This window comes from Diachasma alloeum, unplaced genomic scaffold, assembly GCF_001412515.2.
Source record: "Diachasma alloeum isolate Michigan unplaced genomic scaffold, Dall2.0 Dall_scaffold_00176, whole genome shotgun sequence".
Taxonomy (NCBI): domain Eukaryota; kingdom Metazoa; phylum Arthropoda; class Insecta; order Hymenoptera; family Braconidae; genus Diachasma; species Diachasma alloeum.
Window position 1 is genome coordinate 2838153 of NW_021680342.1, and position 20943 is coordinate 2859095.

General features: G+C 35.4%; 1 protein-coding gene across 1 annotated transcript in view; it reads left to right on the plus strand.

Moving 5' to 3' along the window:
- The window catches only part of LOC107043133 (metabotropic glutamate receptor 2), a 63851-nt gene that overhangs the window by 29438 nt on the left and 13470 nt on the right, over positions 1–20943 (plus strand). The window contains exons 6-9 of the mRNA XM_015264863.1: positions 1444–1613; positions 8249–8403; positions 15010–15261; positions 20340–20495. Coding sequence (XP_015120349.1) covers positions 1444–1613; positions 8249–8403; positions 15010–15261; positions 20340–20495 — 733 coding nt within the window. The remainder of the gene's footprint in view (positions 1–1443; positions 1614–8248; positions 8404–15009; positions 15262–20339; positions 20496–20943) is intronic.

Sequence of the window (20943 nt, forward strand, 5' to 3'; positions counted from 1 at the left end):
GGAACCCAAATTTCCTCAGGAATCGAATGGGATAGGTTTTAAGGCTCTATCTCTCATAGTTTCCGAGATAATCGCGAAAAACAAAATCGCAAAAAAATTAATTTAATTCATCTTGTATAGGGTGTAGGAAGTGGAATATGTATATAAAGTGCCTATAGGGAACCCTTACGTGCTCTATAGAACCCGATAGTGCGCTTTAAAAGATTGAACGGTGGATAGAATGATCCCAGTGTTGAGATAAGGGCTATAAAATACAGCTGTGGATTTTTTACTCTTACGCCTTAGCTGTAGGAAAATCTCAAGTCACGATTGCCCTCTGTAGAGTATATGTTCATTCAAGGCGAGATCCATATGGTACATGTTAAGAAATAAAATGAAGGAGAAAAATACTCGGGAGTCTCTACATGAAGAGAACAATTTTTTTGGAAAAATTATCCTATCGTGCTGTAAAAGGGTATCATGAGTCATCTTCGCTTCATTTTTATTCCAAAATTCATCAAAAATTAAGTGCTGAGCACGAAAATTTGATGTATGAAGAGCAAATTTCATTCTCCGTTTGATAAAATTTATAAAAATGATTAAATCTATTGAACCTGTTGAAATTTCTTAATTTATTCAAACAATATTTGTGTTGGAAATTAATTTATTCATGTATTTGATTCAATAAAAATGTAACAAATAGATGGAGTGAATAATGCATTCATTCTAAATGGACCTCCCACTGGAATAAAGGATTTTTAGACGTTAATAAATTAATTCTCTGCGTTTATTCATATAGCTGAGTTGAATAAAAACTCTGATGATAATTAAATACTGAGAAATAAAATTTGACATATGCAGGGCACATTTTATTCTCTGTCGGACAAATTTTGTAAAAATGATAAAAATTATTGGACTTTTTAAAATTTGTTCATTGATTCCATTATTATTTGTGCTGGAAATTAATTAATTCATACATTTGCTTCAAGAAAAATGTTTCGAATAGATTGAATGAATAATTGATCTATTCCGAATGAATCTCCCACTGAAATGAAAGATTTTGCATGTTAATAAATTGTTCTCTTCGCTGGCTAAACGGCGATTCCATTTCTGGCAAAAAAAGTTGATTTTAAAGTTGAATGAAAACTGTTTGGATTTGTCTATTTCCCCAGTGACATAATTTGTCGAAAAAAACAAGCGTCCTAATGTATTTAAAAATTAATTAAGAACAACTAAATATATGTCCCCATTATACCTAAACTATTTCACCTTTTCTTTATATTTTCCATGTCATTTTGCTACCCAATGTTGGTAAACATGCTTTTCAAAGATTTTTAACAAACTTCATCTTCAAAATATTCTCCAGCATAAAATCCGTGCAATCCACATTTTTTTTCTATTTTCCTCATCTTTTTACCCTGATGTAAAAAAATCCTTAAAATGATTTCCCCATGTTTTTTCCAGGGAATCGCAAGTTTCATCAGTCTAGCCGGGGAGTACAGCATATGCATAGCAGTGAGTGAAAAAATCTTGAGAAACTCTCGCAACGAGGACTTTGATCGTATAATTGAACGACTTAACTCCAAGCACAATGCAAGGGGCGTTGTGCTTTTTGTTGATGAGGATAATGTGAGGTAAATTTTATGGTGATTATACCGCCACTTCCACTGTATTAATGCATCATAACAAACTCATTTAGGAGTTTCTATTTTCCCCGAGGCACTTGCTTCACCACAAACTTTCGTTATTTATGTGTGGACACAAGTGCTAACGAGTCAACTTTTGCCGAAACAGTTTTTCACGATTATGTTTTTTTGTCCACTTTCTTTTGCCGGATTTTTGGAAGAGAATGGGGAGCAGCACAGGCGCATACCGTCTGCCTTTTTTTGTTCTTATCACTTTTTTGTTTCTTCTTCCCGCAGGAGTCAATTTTCTTAAGATTTACATGCCACGATTTTGTCTCTAGTCGTTCTTTCATCTGTCAACTGTATCCTTCACAGTTTGTTTGTGAACTGTGGTTGAATATCTCTCGGTGGAAATAATTGGAGTATTGTGCTGCTGAGACAATACGAGAACTCATCCCCATCCTCTTCAATCCCCTGTATCATCCACCTAGAAAGGTGGTTTCGGGATTGTAGGATAACGCAGATATTCAGTATTTTCATTATCGAGAGTGCTCTCGCGTCTGTTATCATTGAGCGTTATTCTGTGAAAATAAAGAATGGAGTGAATAATAGAAACAGTGAAATAATGAAATATCCGTGGTTTTGTATTTACTGATTCGAGGTAAGGGAATATTATCGAGGGGGAAGTTGTGTCGTACTGTGATATAAATCTTCCACTGGTGGTTGGTTTAACTCAAACGGGGGAAGGACTATTAATTCACTTTGATGATCATTTCTGACACTCGCGATGGGAAGGAATTAATCATTTGGTCCTCCGGCTTTATGGAGCACTCGGACGTTTATCGTGAGAGTTATGATGGAGCTATTGGTGAGAGGAAGTGAATACCATTCTTTGGGAATAATTCACGGGTAATTCGCTACAGGTGGTGGGGAATGTCCCATATACAGTGTGACACGAGATGTGTTTGATGCGAGGGGATAAATTCCGGAGGGTATTTTTAGGGGGAATTCTTCGACAGTTTTTCTATTTTTGGCATTGAGGATATCCAAATGCTTTAACCATTCTTTTTGTTGAAATGCTTTTCGATACATTTTTAAAGGTTAATTTTGTAAAAAAAATTACTGCGATATATATTTTTCATTAAATTATAAGGATGACAGTGTCAATTTGAGTTGAATTATTCAGGGAAAATGAGGAAACAATCGGGCTAATGTCAGGTCTAATTAAAAATTCAAAGAAGTCGTGCAATTTCGAACTTATTTTTACTCTAAACTACTTAAATTCAATGGAAATTCAACAATTCTTTTTAACATGAATTGAATTCAATGTCACTCTTCTGAAAATTATAATAACGGTGAACATTTTTATTTGACCTATTGAATTTCCATCCAAGTCTTTTGCAATAATTCTCAATTAGTCTCAACAAGATTCTGTTAGAACTATCAGAAAACATGAGGAAACCTGGAGGAACAAATAAAATGCAAACCTTCTTGGCGGATTGATAACACCATTAAAAAATTAAAATTTTCAAAGATGACATTTTTTCACGAATATTTTATAAATCATCCATTTTCTGCCCGAGAATTCATTTGTTCGTAATTATAATAAAATTTATCAATTTGCAGAATTTCACCAGGAATTGATTTCATGTAAAAAAAAAGGTTAAGAAAGTTTAAACAGTTTTTATTATTCATTCAGTAGAAAGAAATGTGGAAGACCGAATAATAACACTGATTCAAGTTTTGTTACGCTATTTACTTGAGGAATTTGGTGATGGAACTGTATCATTTGTTGACTATTGAGAAATATTTATTTGGTCATGTTCAACTCTAACATTCGTTAATGGTTAACAAACCTTGTCAACAATAAATGAATCACACTCTAAGTGTAAGAAATAGCAGAAGGTACTTGGTACCATTAAATTTGAATTCTTTTGAGTGTTCTCTTTTTCAACGTGCAAAAATTTCACGCTTAGAGAATAATCCAACAGTACTCTCCTCTGCTGATCAAACATCATACGTACGATATGACGAAAATTGTATTAAATTGAGGAAAATTAATTCCTGGAGGAGATGTCCCCGTAAAAGTCGCCCATACCTCTCATCCTTTTGGTTTCATCAGGAACAGTTTTACTGCCAACTGGAAATTGAATATTCTCTCACAGAATAAATCAGTTTGCGTTGAATTCATAATTTTCAGGGAAATTTCCGAGCCATCTGGATGTGAAAATGAAATGCAAATCCAATTTTTTTAGAGTTCTCATGTAAACTACAAAGCAGACTCCATAAATAATGAAAACCTGCATGCGGAGCATGAGAAGAACTGAAAATGCAAAATCGTGGAAGTGATTTTGAAATAATAGAATTCCCCTTCCGTGTTATTGGTGAATATAAATGGAAAAATCTCACGTGATCCGAGGTCCGAGTGGGGCAGTCCCCGCTGTAGAATTGGCATTTGAATAGTCACCCTTTTAGACCATTTTTATGGAATAAAATCGTGTCGTCGCGATATCCAAATACTTTGGCTGTTCTATTCGTTGAAATACTTCTTAACATTTGTACACAGAGAAAAAATAGTTTCAATTTTCGGGAACATGTGACTGTTTATTAAGAATCTAGTCGATTTAAGGAGGGAGAAGTCCTCAATTTACGCAAAACTTTCATTTTATTAACAATCTATAAAAATATTCATCCAAACTTTCCGGATTTCTATCAATTTTCATGAAATAATTCAACTGAAATTGACAGTTTCCATGAATTTCTTCAATTTTCATTCTCCATTTTTTCTCGAGTGAAATGCTTTTCTACTTTTATAGTCGAACATCAGAGCTTTAATTTTAGCCTCATTTGAACCTAAGTTTCCGAACATTTAACAATGATTTTGTTATTGAAAAAATGCTTTACAGATCTGAATTTGAATCTCGATATTGAATCGGTAGAAAATTTTAAAAATCTGAAAAAAAATTAGAAAGTTTATTTTGGGAGAAAGATTGATGAAATAATTTAAAAAGTGCAATTTTTGAGTTGTAATTTGTTGTGACGGTGAATACTCATGATTTTTTTTCAAATTTTTCTCACGCAATTTAATTGACAAATTTGATAATTGATAATGGTTGAATCTATAGTGTGGTCCGTATCAAACTGTAAAAGATACTTGGATATCCTTAATAATAGTGTATTTCCTTGATGCTACGATTACAATTTTACATCTAGAATATCCTTAATAAATATTTGCAAAAAGCGTATTGACAATTTCGGTGAAAATTTTTCAATTATGTTACTGTATCCTAATAATAGATTCCGGAAAATCAGTGGAATGTCCTTAATAATTGGGGATGGATCCCTGAGAATCCCTGACATGTCCCTCAGAATCAAAACCCATTTATCCGTGCAAATTCGCAAAAACACTTCAAGCTAATCCCAGAGAAATATGTTAAAATCTCAATATTCGAAATAAATATTTCTTCGTCTGCATTTCCGCAGCGACACCTCAAACCTGGACATGCAGGGGAACGCACGTGAGGATTAGTTGTCCGAGGCATTTCGTTGAAAACCCAGGTCATATGAGCGATGTACCACGGATGTTGTTTAGTAGAGTACGTGTGGAAGAATTTCTTCTGCACGTTTTGTCCTTACAAGACAAGTGGTTATATCCGACCATCTCTGCTCTCATCCCAAGGGCGTTTTCGGGCTTGGCTACACATGACGTTTTTCCAACTATCGTACACTCGGGGTTATTTATCACGGCAAAACACGCCGTAGTGTGGGTTTTTTTTTACACATCATGTACCTTTGTTTTACTGTTGTCGAGGGGGTAGAAGAGGATTATTCTCTCCGTGTTCCTCCCAATGAGAACAATTTCCATTTACGGGTAATGATGGGTTTTTTCCCCGACATCTCTCGTGTTTTTATCTCTTTGGAAGATTAATTGTTCATCATATGTCCACATGACGCATTGAGCTATTCTGCCCTTGCAATTTTTGACTCATATTACTCGGCGCAATTTGTCATCATTCTCGAGGCAAACAACATATTTGTGGAATACATGGGGAATAATCGTTCACGCAGAATGTAATTTAATCTGTAGTATCAATCACTCCGGTGGCTGAGCTTTAACGTTAAAACTAGGGGTATTTACGGCGTAAAAACTTACTCCTGCACACTGTGAAGAGTTTTTGAAAGAAATTTCCGATCCACTTCTTGGAAATTTTCGTCAAGTCACGGTTTCACTGAAATTTCAGAGTTGGGTCATTGAAAATTTATAATTCGCTGAAGAAAAATCATGGCAACTGTAAATTCCAGTTCAATTATTCCATAAAAATTAATAGAAATGAGGGAAATTTAGGTAAATATATTCTTGATTATTTCATTATGTCGATACTTAATTTATCATTATTTCGGTAATTAATTCGGTACTGAATACTTTCATTGAAAATTCAAGTCAGTTGAGAAATTTTCGTCTTCGTGCTGCACAAAAAGTTGAAATTTCGTTGAATTTCCAGTGTAATCAGAAATTTATTGATTCTCTCCTCCCTACATCGAATTTAATGTCACTCTCCTGATAATGACTAGTGATCCGTCCATGAAATTGGAAATTCAAGACTATATTTACCTGAATTTTCCTGATTTCCATTAATTTTCATGGAATAATTAATCTAAACTTCCCCATTGTTTTTTATTCATTCAATCGGACATTTCCAGTGACGAAATTCCTTGAAATTTCAGTAGAATTGTCACTTACCAAAAATATTCGAAATCAACAATTCAAGGAAAATTTGAAAACAATTGTACTGTACGTAGCGAGGTAATTTCCGAAGTAATTTTCACTGTGCGAAACGTAGATTGTCCCCCACACAAAGCCTACTGTGCCGAATTAAATTTCACTTCATGATTCGATTTAAAACACCAAAATTCGCCGCATTTTTCCAGATAATTATTCCCTCATTTACCTCCGCGTTACATAGAGCCATTTTCCGAGTACTCGTAACAAGTAGTTCCACGAATCTCGACAGTCATTACATTCACTTTGTTCCTGGCATCGCGTGTGCACAATTTTCACCCCTCGATTTCATATCGTCCAGCCCTCGTTAATAGTTTTAACATGAGCAGACAGAGGAAAAAGAGCTCCAGTTAATGGAGACTCCAAATTCTTTTTTCTCTTTTCGTTATTCCACAGTCGACTGACCCTTTTTCATACTTTTGCTGAGAGAACGATGATAATGTATGCTGCGCCGAGTTGAGACGAGTGGCTACGTACTCAATGACACTCACATTCATTGACCCCTTTCTCCTTTCAACCCTGAAACGTTGACCTTTGCTATTCTACAAACGTTTGTTGTACACACAGGGCTCCGTACAAATTTGCATCGTTATCGTGCCTGCAGACCATTTGCCACGGGCGAACGTTAAAGCGAGGTTTAAATGAAGCGGATGAGATTGAGGCTAGGGAAGATTTGAGTGCTCCGGGTAGATAGGGATGCTATTAGACAATAGAGGAATCCTCTGATTCATCAGAGTGAAGGACCGATTCAACTGAATAATTCATCATTTTTAATCTGGTAAAATTATTCGCTGAACTTTCGGGATTTTTCACACTCTGAAATGTGCAATCTCACCAATATTTTCCGAAGGGGAAATCATTTTTTGATGGTTTTTTTTACGATCGAGGCCAGCGAGTAATGGATTCAGAGAGAAGTAACAATTCTAACATGACGCCCGGAAGAGGATCGTTTTTTCAATAAAACGTTAAATTTTTTTATGGCTTCATAAATTTCATGGCCGTCATGGAATATGACTGTAAATGCCTCCCCCGTCCCCATTCGGGCTTTAAATTTCCCCCGGAGCTCGTCACTTTACACACGGCCGTATGAAATCGTATATTTCGATACAAGTGCGACGGGGTGGTAACGAATGTGAAGATGGCGGCCCGAGGCGAAGCCGAGTTACGCACTTACGTTCAGCGAGTGCCGAACTGTGCCATTTTTCGTTTACTAGTAAACGAAAAGACTTTTCGTTTGCTAGTAAACGAAAACCGAGTGACGAACCCTATTTTGCATCACAATGTGTGGAAAGTCACTTTACGCATAAGTGATGAAAAATATTCTTCGTCACTCGGTTGAAGTATATCATTTTTTCCCTGTACACTGGTCAAAAATTGTTGGTGGAAATTTCTGGTACATTTTTTGGAAATTTTGATAACATTCTAATTCCACTGAAATTTCAAGGATTTTCGTAATTAAAAAGTCGGAATTTTATGGAAAAATCAATGAGAACCGTAAATTTCAGTTCAATTATTCCCGGAAAATTCATAGAAATCAGAAAAATCGGTAAGTATATTCTTTAATTTTCAATTTATTGAAAACTCTGCGTAATTTGATACTGACTATCCATGTTTCCATGGGGAATTCGCAAAAATCTAGAAATTCTCGTCTCATCTCGAAATTTTCGATAGAATCTGACGTTTAATGATCTTTTTTCCCCTAAACTGCAGTCCATGTCACCCTCCTGAAAATTACTAGTCGACTGTCCATGAAATTTCCACGTTTTCAAACTAATTTCAATTTTTTCAAACACATTCTTCGCAAACCGAAGGAAATTCCATTTAATAAAATTGATCCCAACCTGTTGATGATCTTACTCCCCAGAAAGCTGTTGCAAGCAACTATCAGAGCCAACATGACTGGTCACTTTATGTGGGTCGGCAGCGATTCGTGGGGTGCTAAAGTCCATCCAGTGCGAGACCAAGAGTTTGCTGCCGAAAGTGCAATAACAATCCTGCCCTTCCGTAATCGACTCGATGGTAAGTGTGTCACAAAAAAAATCCAGACAATTGGAAAGTATTTCCAGCACACCTGTCAAAGCAACATTCACCGATGAATGTAGTTCCACAATCCCTTTGACGGATGCACTTCATTCTCACAAATTGAAATCCCCCTTTTTCATCGAGAACGTTAATGAATAACACCGACTCTTTAATTATTTTCAAGTGTACTCGTTTTTCCAAGAGTCCGTGTTTCCCTTTTCTCCTGTGTCCATGCTATTCGTTCCATTTCCCCCCATCCCCATCTCAATCATTCTCTTTTTACGATAACTCCCAGTAGGAGTGCTCCGTTTTTCAATTTTCCTTTGCACGAGCAACGATTTCAAAGTGAGATAAAAAGTCATCCCTTCAGTCCCTCACAACAGATGCGCAACGATGCGATTTTCAATGTGTATACGAGAGTAGCATTTGATCACGAAATACCGACAGTATTGGCTTATGGAATTGAAAATGATTCGAAATGAATGGAAAGAGAGAAAGAGAGAGAGGTATACTCGGGGGAAAAAAATTGTGACCTGGAGGCACCCCGGAGGATGTTTCATGCGTGAACGATCGATATCTTTTAAAATTCATGTGTCTTGGGCAATGGGAATTGCAGTTTGGAAAAACTTTCGGGGAAGTGTAGTTCAGAATCAATGTTTTCTGGTGGCATGTCGTATGAATGGACCCCTTTTCATAAATAATTCTCGGCCCTTCGATTCAGAACGATCCAACTATTACTATTCATGGGGCAGTTGCCTTTTTCAGATCTTCAACGATGAAATTCAAATTCAAAAGTCGAATGGAACTTTGATGATTTATTTGAATTACACTGTTTAAAATTGTCGTCTGAATTTTGCGTTCCAATTTCCGGAATTTTTATCGTGTTCAAGTTCCACTGAAATTTCAGGAAATCTTGACATTGAAAAATCAAATATTCCATTGATTTTCTGTTCAAGTGATCAGTAAATTAGAAAATCAATAAAATACTTGATTTTTTTTAGGCAATTACTATGTGAAAATTCATGTCATTTTGTTTCTGAATATTCATGTTCCACTGAAAATTCAATCACGTTGTGAAATTTCCATCTCACGCCCACCGAATACTCATGAATTTCCGTGAATTCTACAAAAACTTGAAATTGCATAAGCATTTTTTCCCCAAATCTAATTCAATGTCACTCTCATGAAATTTACTATAATATCTTCCATGAGATTTCAAAAAATTTCGAAGTGTTCGATTCGAAAATAGAGTGGCTGGGGGAATGCCACTGATTCTCTCCGATCATTACTGTTCATATTCCTGTGTTTCACATTTCCATGGGTGAACTTCAAGTGCAAAACTCGAATGAAACTGATGATTTATTTGGATTGCAAATTCATTATTTTGAAAAAAATTCATCGAGTTAGCGGTTTATGTGGAAAAATAAAATGCAATTTAATTTATATTTCATAGCTAATAAAAAATGCAAGTGCCTCCAAGGAAAAAAAATTATGACCTAGAGGCGTCTCAGAGGGTATTTCATTCGTGAACGATCGATATCTTTTATAATTCATGTGTCTTAGGTAATGGAAATTGTAGTTTGGAGAAACTTTCGGGGAAGTGTAGTTTAGAATCAATACTTTCTGGTTACATATCTTGTAAAGGACCCCCCGTAGATAAATCATTTTCTACCCTTCGATTCGAAAATAGAGAAGCTGGTGGAACGCCACTGACTCCCTCCGACCATTACCGCCCATATGGCATTCCTGTGTTTTACATTTTCATGGGCGAAATCCAAATTTAAAACTTGAATGAAACTTCGATGATTTATTTGAATTAGAATTTATTTATTCCGAACAGTCTCCATCAAACGCAATTTAATCCATATTTCATATCGAGCTTCCAACTGGGGAAAAAATGATATTCCCGGCAGGCATCCCAGAGGATATTTCATGCGCGAGCTATCGATATTTTTTATAATTCATGTGTCTTGGACAATGGACGTATAGTTCAAAATCAATGTTTTTTGGTGACATGTCTTATAAATGGATCTCCATAAATAAATAATTCTCTTCCCTTCGATTCAGAAATAACTGGTGGAATGTCACCAATTCGCTCCGACTATTACTAAAACTTTGATGATTTATTCGGATTACAAATTATCAATTTCTAACAGTGTTCATCGAGTTTGTGGTTTGGCTGGAAACGTCGAACTCAATTTAATTCATATTTAATATCTAAAATACAAGTGCCTCCAGCCAAAAATCAATCTAAGGACAAAAATTGTATGACCTGGGGCCAAACCCAGAGGATATTTCATGTGGGAGCGATCAATATTTTTTATAATTCGTGGGTCTTGGGCAATAGAAATTGTAGTTTGGAAAAATTTACGGAATAGTGTAGTTTAGAACAGGGATAGTCATATTCATAAATCGTAATGACCGTTAAATTTTGAAGCCGTCATTTAATAATATCTCTTAAATTTTTAATTATTCAAGCAATCATTAATTTAAATATTCAAATTTTGATCTATTCTATTAATTAATAATTTAAGTAGAGAGATCGCCGATTATTCAGTTAATCGATAATTCCTTTTAAGAAATTAGAATTATTTACTTAATGAAAAATTTACAGAAATCATACAGAATTCATTTATTTAATATTTTCCATATTATCAAATATTTAATTCACCATTAATCAGAAATTTACATTATCAATATTATACCATTTTTACATTTTGATGAGTATATTTAAACCTCTATTAACGTAAGTCGCAAGTTAAAAATCTTTTAATATTGACGAAATTTAATACTGACGGCCATCCCTGGTTCAGAATCAATATTTTTCGGCGGCATGTCTCATAAATGGACCCCCATACATAATTTTCTCCCCTTCATTACTGTCCGTATGACACTCCCGTGTTTTACATTTTCATGCATGAAATTCAAATGCAAAACTCGAATGAAATTTTGATAATTTATTTGAATTTCAAATTATTTATTCCGAACAGTCTCCATCAAGTTTGCGGTTTGGCTTTGGCTGGAAATATGAAACACAGTTTAATTCATATTTCATGTCTAATGCAGGATGCAAGTGGTTCCAACCGAATGGTAAATGACTTTCAAACAACTTTGGAACAATCAACAAAATTAATCTCACCGTATCCCTGTACCACTCTCTTTCACTTCCTTCCCACACATCTCTTATCGTGATATGACTTTGAGCCAGTGAAATGGAATTACGTGAGGACTGAGAAGATTGAAAGCGTAACGAGGTTAAAGCGAGTGCAGAGCGGATAAATTCCTACGGCCTTTTGGATATATAGTATTCAACATCGTTCCAATTCATCGGATATATTTGAAATAGTAACGCAGCTGTTGCTACCCCAGCGCTCTTTCTCTTTGATTGGGTTTTCAAAACGCACAGTAAAACACCGAAAACACATTCAACGTATTGATTCTTTAGTTATTAGATTGGTTGTTTTTTTACGCTGCAATTTGACGAATTTTTCTTTCCCCAGTTTTCACTTTATTCCCGTTCATACGTGGGAAAATGTATTGTACGTGCGCGAATGAGATCAGTCGATTGATTTGGTGTCTGTTTTGCAATATCGAAACACTGAAGGGGAATGCTGTTTGTATTTTTCCGGGGAGTAATTCCACGGTTTGGTCAGATTAATTGGATGAATCTTTCATCTATTGATTTAGCTATTTGGAATGCCATGGGGACATCAATGCCTGCTCATTGCGATAGATTTTTCCGCAGCCTGAAATATATTTGTGGGTGGGAACGAATTGATTGAATGAGGAATAAAGTTATTAGTCGATGAAGAATTATATTCAGATTCTGCCGATAATTTATTTTAATTGTGACGTCGTTAAGTCTGGGGATGCAACTGGTTAATCATTGGGATCATCAAGGTGGAGCTCTGCTTTGGATAAATAATTCAACGTTCTTAGTTCGGTAAATTAATTTACGACACTGTTAGAAAATTACTCTTGAAGTTTCAAGTGAAAAAGCTTGAAATTTTTAACAAAGTTACATGAAATTTCTGTATATTTCTTCATTGACGAATCCGTAAATTTCTTGAATATTAAAATAATTCTCGATTTTCTACTTTTCTTCATTCTCAATCTGTTGAACATTGAATTGTATGTGATATGCATATTTCACAATGAGTTTGGAAATTCAAGCGTTCATTGAAAAATCAATGATTGTTTAACATGAAAAATCAAATTTTCTTGAACTTTCAAGATGGATGAGAAATTTCGTGAACGCTTTCATTGGAGGAACATGCTCCAATAGAAATGGTTTGGTTTTTTTGCATTCTTCATTTTGAAAACAAATTGTTTTGTGTAATAATCGCAAAAAACTAGCGTTTCACCCTTCTATTACCCTCAAGTACGTTTCGGAGGCGCTGCTGATTGGGATGGAATTTTCCCCAGCGTGACATATCATCTTTATGGATGGGGGCGAATTGTTCGAATGAGGAATAAATTATGATACGAATTATATTCAGATTCTGCTGATAATTTATTCTAGTAGTGACGCAGTAACGTCTAGGGATGCAATTAGATAATCCGTGGGATCATCGAGGTGAAGCTTTGGATGAATAATTCAACATTCTTAGTCCGCTAAATTAATTCACCAGTTTTCGTGCCCTTGCGCGTAGAAGAATGGGTTCAATTCAAATAAAACATTTACCTGGGCTGTGGGAGTATGCAATCCGACCAACGGTATAGAGCAGGAAATCATTTTTAGATGAAATGTTCTATGAATTTATGAAATCCGTCGATTGATTTTGTATTTGTTTTTCAATATAGAAACGGAGATATGGAGATACTGTTTGCATTTTCCGGTGAACAATTTCATATTTTGATCAGATTAAATGATGAATCTGTCATGTATTGATTTAGCTATTTGGAATTGGTCGTGCGAATATCAATGCCTGTTGATTGAGATGGAATTTTCCCCAGCGTGAAATATTTTGTCTATCGGCGGGGACAAACGACTGAATGGGTAATAAAATATGATACCAATTATACTCAGATCCTGTTGATAATTTATTCTAGTAGAAACGTAGTACAGTTTAGAGAAGCAATTAGATAATCCTTGGGATCATGAAGGTGAAGCCCTGTTTTGGATGAATAATTCAACATTCTTAATTGTGTAAATTAATTCGACAGTTTTCGCACCCTTTGGAATATGTAATCTAGAATTATTTTTAGCTGCAAGTTTTACAAGTTTACAATAAAAAAAAGTTTTATGGGTGAATGAAATCAGTCCAATGATTTAATATTTGTTTTTCAATGTGGAAGCAGGAGAAACTGTTTGCATTCTTCCGGTGAATAATTTCATATTTTTATCAGGTTAAAGGATGAATCTTTCATCTCTTGATTTAGTTATTTGGAACTGGTCATGGGGATATCAATGCCCGTTGATTGGCATGGCATTTTCTCAAGCGTGAAATATCTTCTTTGTGGATGGGGACGCATGATTGAATGAGAAATAAAGTATGATGCGAATTATATTGAGATAAAGATGACAATTTATTCCACTCCCAGGAAAATGACGCATTTGCATCAAATAAAATTCTCTATGCATTCCAATAATATTTTCTTGTGGAATTGACAAACTCACACATTATTTCACTGAAAATGAAATGTTTTACTAATATAAAATAAATTAATGAATGCGAAAATCACAGCACCATGGCTAATTATAAATTAATTATTTAATAATATAAAATAGCAGCAGTTCTGTGCATCGGTTTGCAAAAAATTTAACTCAAAATTGAATAGAAAGTTTATTCAACTAATGAACAATTTATTCGCGCGGAGACAAATCATTTTCCATCCAGATCCACTTGATTTTTCATTTCATTCGTGACGTAATGAAGTCTGGAAATGCTGCCAGACAATAGTCAAATCTTCAGGCCGAAGCGCTATTCCAGTTGAATAATTTATCATTCCAGCTCGGTAAATTGATTTTGGGGAATTTTCGCACCCCCTGAGATGTCCAATCTAACCAACATTCTCCGGAGGGGATTCATTTGTGGTGGGATTTTTCGTAAGTGAGTGAAATCCGCCGGTTGATTTGATATTCGTTATTCAATAGAGACACATGAAAGCTGTCTATATCCTTCCGGGGTGTACTCTCACGTTTTTGTCAGGCTTATTGGATGAACCCGTCATTCATCGATTCAGCAATTAGAAATTAATTATGGGTGGTATCAATGCCGCTTGATTGAGATAAAATTTCCCCAGCGAAAAATTCCTTCTTCATGCGGACGGGGACAAATGACTGAATCAGAGATGAATTATAGCACGAATTGTATTGATGAATACGTAATTGCTTTTAGTTAGAAGGTAATAAAGTCTGGACGATCATGAATTTTTAATTATAAATGCATATCAACGGATATTGATTTTTAATGCATGCATTGTGTGCATTCGAGATTGTGCGGATTAATCCCTGATATTCCGAATAATTAATGTTTTTATTGGCCACCAATAAACGGTTAATCGATGTGGAATGACTCCGGTGGAACGTTTCGGAGTGCAAAAGCTTGTTTGATTTTTTGTCGAGCTAAATGGACATAATCTCGCTTTTACTGCTTTCAGATTTCGATGTCTATTACAAAAATCTCAGGCCACGAGTGGGGGATGAGTGCGGTGGTCAGACTGAGAGGAACGTGCCGCATCCGAAATTACCCGAGAAAATGGTCAATTGTCGTAATGTTTGGTTTAGGGAATTCTGGTCGCAGCATCACAAGTGTATATTCGGGGGATCGGCGGCACAAACTGGGATGAAGGGATGCACTGGGGATGAAGTGATGAACGAGTACGATCAGGAGGGGCTTGTGCCATTTGTAGGTGAGGTATTGGAAAATAATATTCTAGTAATATTCGGGGGGCAGTTGTTGTGTGGAGGACTACGGGATTCTGTATTCTGTGATTTACTATTTTCTTCGCCATTTGAATAATGATAGCATTTTCAAGTGATAAAATTCGCATTGCGATTGAGGAAACAATTCTTTTTCTTCGAAAAACCATTCATTAGGTGTGAATAAAAATGGATTCGAATTAACATTCATTCGTTTCAAATGATGTTTATTTAACTTAAATAAATCAACTTTTTTTCTTTTTCAAACGATTTTTTTTTGTGGGTGCAGTTCAGCAATAAATATTCTCGATTCAAGGAAATCCGATTGGATATTTTTTAATCATTTAAATAAATAAATAAATTTAATCACGATCATTTTATCCTCACACTTTTGAATTGAGAATTTAGCATTATTAATGCAAGAACGTGGCACACGGTGAGCAGAAATTCAAATATGCGCTAAGGGGAGATCGACCGTTATGAATTAACTATAATTTATAACACAATTATTTAAATTTCGGCGGGAATTTTAATAGACATTCCGCTAAGTGCATTTTGTAGATGAGCCCCTACAGAAACACGAGAATAATTCATCAATCAATTCTGAAAATAATCAAGTAATTAGTGGTTCCATTTGGGGAGCTCACCCTCCCCAGAATCCTCACATTCATTAACTTACTTAATCGATTCAAATGAAGTGGATTTAATGCAAATAAATGATTTTTTTTTCTCAAATGAATTTTCTCTGGAAAAAAAATCTGATTAAAAATTTTAATCAAGGGCGTTTCATCCTCATACTCTTGAATTAAGAATTTTCGCATTATAAATGCAAGAAAGTGGCACATGGTGAGCAGAAATTCAAATATGCGCTAAGGGGAGATCGACCGTTATGAATTAACTATAATTTATAACACAATCATTTAAATTTCGGGGTGAATTTGAATAGACATTCCGCTAAGCGCATTTTGCAGATGAGCCTTTGCAGAATCACGAAAAAAAATCATCAATCAATTCTGAAAATGGTAAAGTAATTAGTGCCTCTATTCGAGGGACTCATCTGCCCCGGAATCCCCGCATTCTGCATTATTAATGCCAGAATGTGGTATATGACAAGCAGAGGTCAAAATACGCACTAGAGGAAGAACGACCATTATGAATTAACTATAACTCATAACACGAAGCCTAGAATTTCGCAGTAAATTTTAATGTAAATTCTATTTCATGCGCTTTCTGTAAATAATCACCAACAAAATTACGAAAAAAAAACATGAAAATCAATTCTAAAGATCATTAAGTAATTAGTGGCACTCAAGATGATTTTATCCTCACACTTTTGAATTAAGAATTTTGTATTATTTGTTATTATAAGTTATCAGAATTTCGGGGTGAATTTTAATCGCAATTTCTTTTCATGCGCATTTTATAGATAAGCTCCTACAAAATCACGAAAAAAAAATCATCAATCAATTACAAAAATAATTGAGTAATCAGTTGTTCCACTTAGGAAGCTCATCTTCTCCAGAATCCCCACATTATTGAACGCATTATTGAACCCATTTATTTGGCGCAAATGAAGTTTGTTCAATTCAAGTTAAATTCCTCTGGCCACAATTCACCAATAATTAGCCTCGTTTCAAGAAATCCCGATTGAATATTTTCCAATTAAGATCAATCCCCAAACCATTGAATTAAGAATTTCCGTATTATTAATGCAAGAAAGTGACATATGTCGAGTAGAAATTCAAATATGCGTTAAGGGAAGATCAATCATTATGAATTAACTAAAATTCATAACACAATTATTTAAATTTCGGGGTGAATTTTAATAGAAATTCCTCTCTAGAATCACGAAAAAAAAATCAATCAATAAGAAGAAAAAAAAGTAATCAGCGCCTCCACTGGGGGAGCTCATCTCCCCCTACCCTAGCCTACAGACTTGGTTTGAAATTTTCTCTGCGCATTTACATCCCAGCTATTCATTTATTTTTATCTCAGCTACAACCGTGTTACTCTAACCAGAGAGCGAATTGCAGTCATATGTCTGAGTCTCGCTCTTTCTCCGGTGGATTTCGATCATGAAAATCCCTTGTTAGGGGAATTGCCACTGCGACACTTTACGTACGCCAACTATGGGTCACACTGTGTTACGATGATAAAGGACAAATGGCACACGTGTTCTCTACACCACCCCAGAGACCTCCAACTTTAGTACACGTTTTTTCACAATTGGATAAGTTTTTCTTTCCGTGTAATGCGCAGTTTCATGCTTTTCGTCCTTTTTTTCCATTTCCCCGTAGTTTCTCTCACTCGTGGAAATTTATAAATGATCCGCCCTCAGGAGCCGTGTGGTATCTGTCATTTTCCTTAGAAATTGTCGCGAACCCCTGGTTTTTCGGGTCTCACGGTAGCAGACGAACTCTGTGATCTACGCGTCCGCTTTCATCTTTTGTAGAACAATGTGCATTGTTCACTTTCAATCAAATTTCTTTTACCCCAGAGTCCAAAGGAAAGAGCGATCATTTGGAACTCAATGATTTCGGGCTTTCTCCGAAATCGAGTCATCACTCTTCTTTATTTTTACACGGAGAAAAAATTGGAGAAAAATGACCAAAATGTCTTGTAATCGTGGAGCGGAATCCATTTCTAGGTCTTTTTTATCCGATATCGGGGCAAAAAGTGCGAGATGAATGGTGAATTTTTCTACGTGTACTCGGGAAAATTTACTGAACGTGGAATTTATGCCAAAACTGTAAAATTAACCATTGATTCCACCAAAAACTATTCCATGAACGTAAATAGTTGCTCAATATTGCGTAATTGCATTATGCACTATTAAAATTTTTTATATTTTAGTTCAACTGAAATTTCAAGGAAATTGTGTCATTGAAAACTCAGAATTTCATGGAACAATCAATGCGAACTTTGAATATCAGTTGAATTATCCCCTGAAAATTAATAGAAATCAATAAAATTGAGGTGAGTATATTCTTGAATTTCCAATTAATTAAAATTCAAATATTACTTCAAATATTAATGTTTTTATTGAAAAGTCAAATATATTAAGGAATAAAAATGCTCAAAATTTTTGAGTTTCATTGAATTTTCAGTGAAATCTGAAATTTCATGTTTTTTTCCCCTAAATCACATTCAGTGTCACTCTCCTGAAAATCACCAGTCGATTGTCCGTAAAAATTTCACTTTCGACTTCGGCCAAAATCGAATGTTTTAGCCGGGTGAACGTTGATTCCAACTATTTAAGCGACGGGCTATTCAGAACTCTCAAAAGCATGTAGAACCAATAGGCATTTCTGGTAATATTTCCGGGGATTTTTATGAAAATTTCATGGAAAAACGGGGAAAATTCACGTGCTACTCAATAAAATTTACAGTGTCGACACTGGAATTTTTCCCTGGCCGTCGCTTTGCCCTCTTTTTCCCGTGCTAGTACTAGAATTTTTCTAGAAAATTTCTCCGCAAAAAGCATTTTTTATTGAATTCCAATTTCGCTCCACAATTGTCTTTCGCATAGTTAAATTTGCCGTGATTTCCTAAATAATTTCTACCCAACTTTTCTCCCCGTGTATAAGTGAAATAATGAAATAAGGAGTGCGAGGGGAGGAGTTGGTATGCTCTCAAAGTCGTTTCCCCTTCTCTGGTGTGCTATCGTAACGTCACCCTCGGGTATTTTCTTATCAAAATTTCATATCCACTTTTACGAGGCAGGGAATTACACAGGAGCACACGGAGGATGAAACTTTTGCATGATTTATAGCTGGTGGGTGGAATTAATACATTTTTCAGGGGATAAAAAACTGATTAAATAGACTCTTTAAGTTTCACACGCTCGGGGACAAATAAACGTGAATTGATTTGTTGATATTTGAATTGTTCAGGCTATAATTTTTTACTCTCGGAACCGTTTATCGAGTTTTTGGCACTCTCAGAGCGCAGTGGAAATCAATTGAAAAATTAGGTCGAATTGCGTCGTAAATATTTTTTATGATCCGTGAATCCTATCGATTCTCATGTTATTCATGTCCTCCACTCGTGCGAAATAAAAAACTGATGGATTGGAGAACAGTGCAAATACGTTGAGAACATAAAAATTATATTTCACAAGTTCAGCGGAATTTTCATTCCATTCTCGAGTGGTGAAATAGAATGAATTGGAGTGGACTGTTCATAAATATCACTGTTGAAAATTTTGGCCTGGATTTTTCAGTACTTCTTGGAAATTTCGAATCACATTACAATTTCACTGACAATGTCAAGGAATTTTGGCATTGAAAATTCAAAATTTTATGAAAAAATTAATAAAAATTGTCAATTTGAGTTCAATTATCCCATGATAATTGAAGTCCGAAAAATTCAGGTTAATTTATTACTGAATTTTCAATTAAAGACAAATTCTGCGTAATTTTGTACTAAACTCATATTTTTATTGAAAAGTGTAGTATACAAGCTGCTGTTGAAAATTTGTGTAATTTCAATGAATTTTCCGAAAAATCAGAAGATTCATTATTTTTCCCCCCTATATTGAATTTTTAAAAAATGCGAGCCGTCAGGCTAATTCGTCCTGAAATTATTTACATTATTGAAAAACATTTCGCTCGACTGCCTATAATTTTCCCAACATTTGTCTCCATGTAATACCATTCTCGATTTTTAAAATGTCTTTCACTCAATCAAAATAAAGAATCAATTTTGCGATTCAACATTTCAATGAAAAGAGCATTTTAAATTGTTGAGAGGAGCATAAACAGAAGCTCCGATGAACCTAAAAGTATAGAAACTGATTTCACCGCCCAAAAATGGTCCCCAAATGGAACTGACCGCTTTCCCAATCCCTCTGTTCATCATATTTTCAAAATATGAACAAAGAGAATAGAACATGAATGTAATCAGCCCAACTCAGCCATCGCCCTCCTTTCTCTCGCAATTCACGTCAGAATTTCCCTTTGATAAGAAAAACACATTTCCATATCCTTTAAAAAAAAACGAGCCAGGACCCGTCCCCATCTCTCCTTTATCGTGCTCCACATTAATATATCATTGTTAATGTCTCCAGTGGATGCAGTTTATGCAATGGCACACGCTGTGCACAATTACATTGATGCTGAGTGTGTCAAAGTACAAGGGACAATGCACCACCTGTGCGATAAACTGGCACCAGCCCCGCCCGGTCAACATCTTCTCCAGTATATACGTAACGTATCATTCGTCGGTTAGTATTCAAAGCAACAGCTCTCTACACATTTGAAATCAAATCAGTGAAACGACAATGTGCACTCTTGTACTGTGTGCTGTGAGTTTGGTGAATGTTGTTAAAGAGACGAGAGGGCAATGCGAACGGAAGCGTGAATATTCGACGCTGGCATCCCTCGAGCGAAGTGCTGAAGTACACAGACTCTATTTTCATTAACAAGTCATGCCTAAATTACTTGAGTGAAAATTTCTGAGCCATGGTACTTCTCAGATGAACATTCGAATTTTCGTATCGCTCCGCGTGCGAAAACTCCACTTCCCACACATTGTCATCAAAAATAGGGTTCGATACTCGCGGGAAAAGTGTTTTTAGACTCGTGGGATTATATCACTCGCCTTCGGCTCGTGCTATAAACCTCCCACGAGCCAACAAACACTTTCCCGCAATCGTATCGAAATATACTATT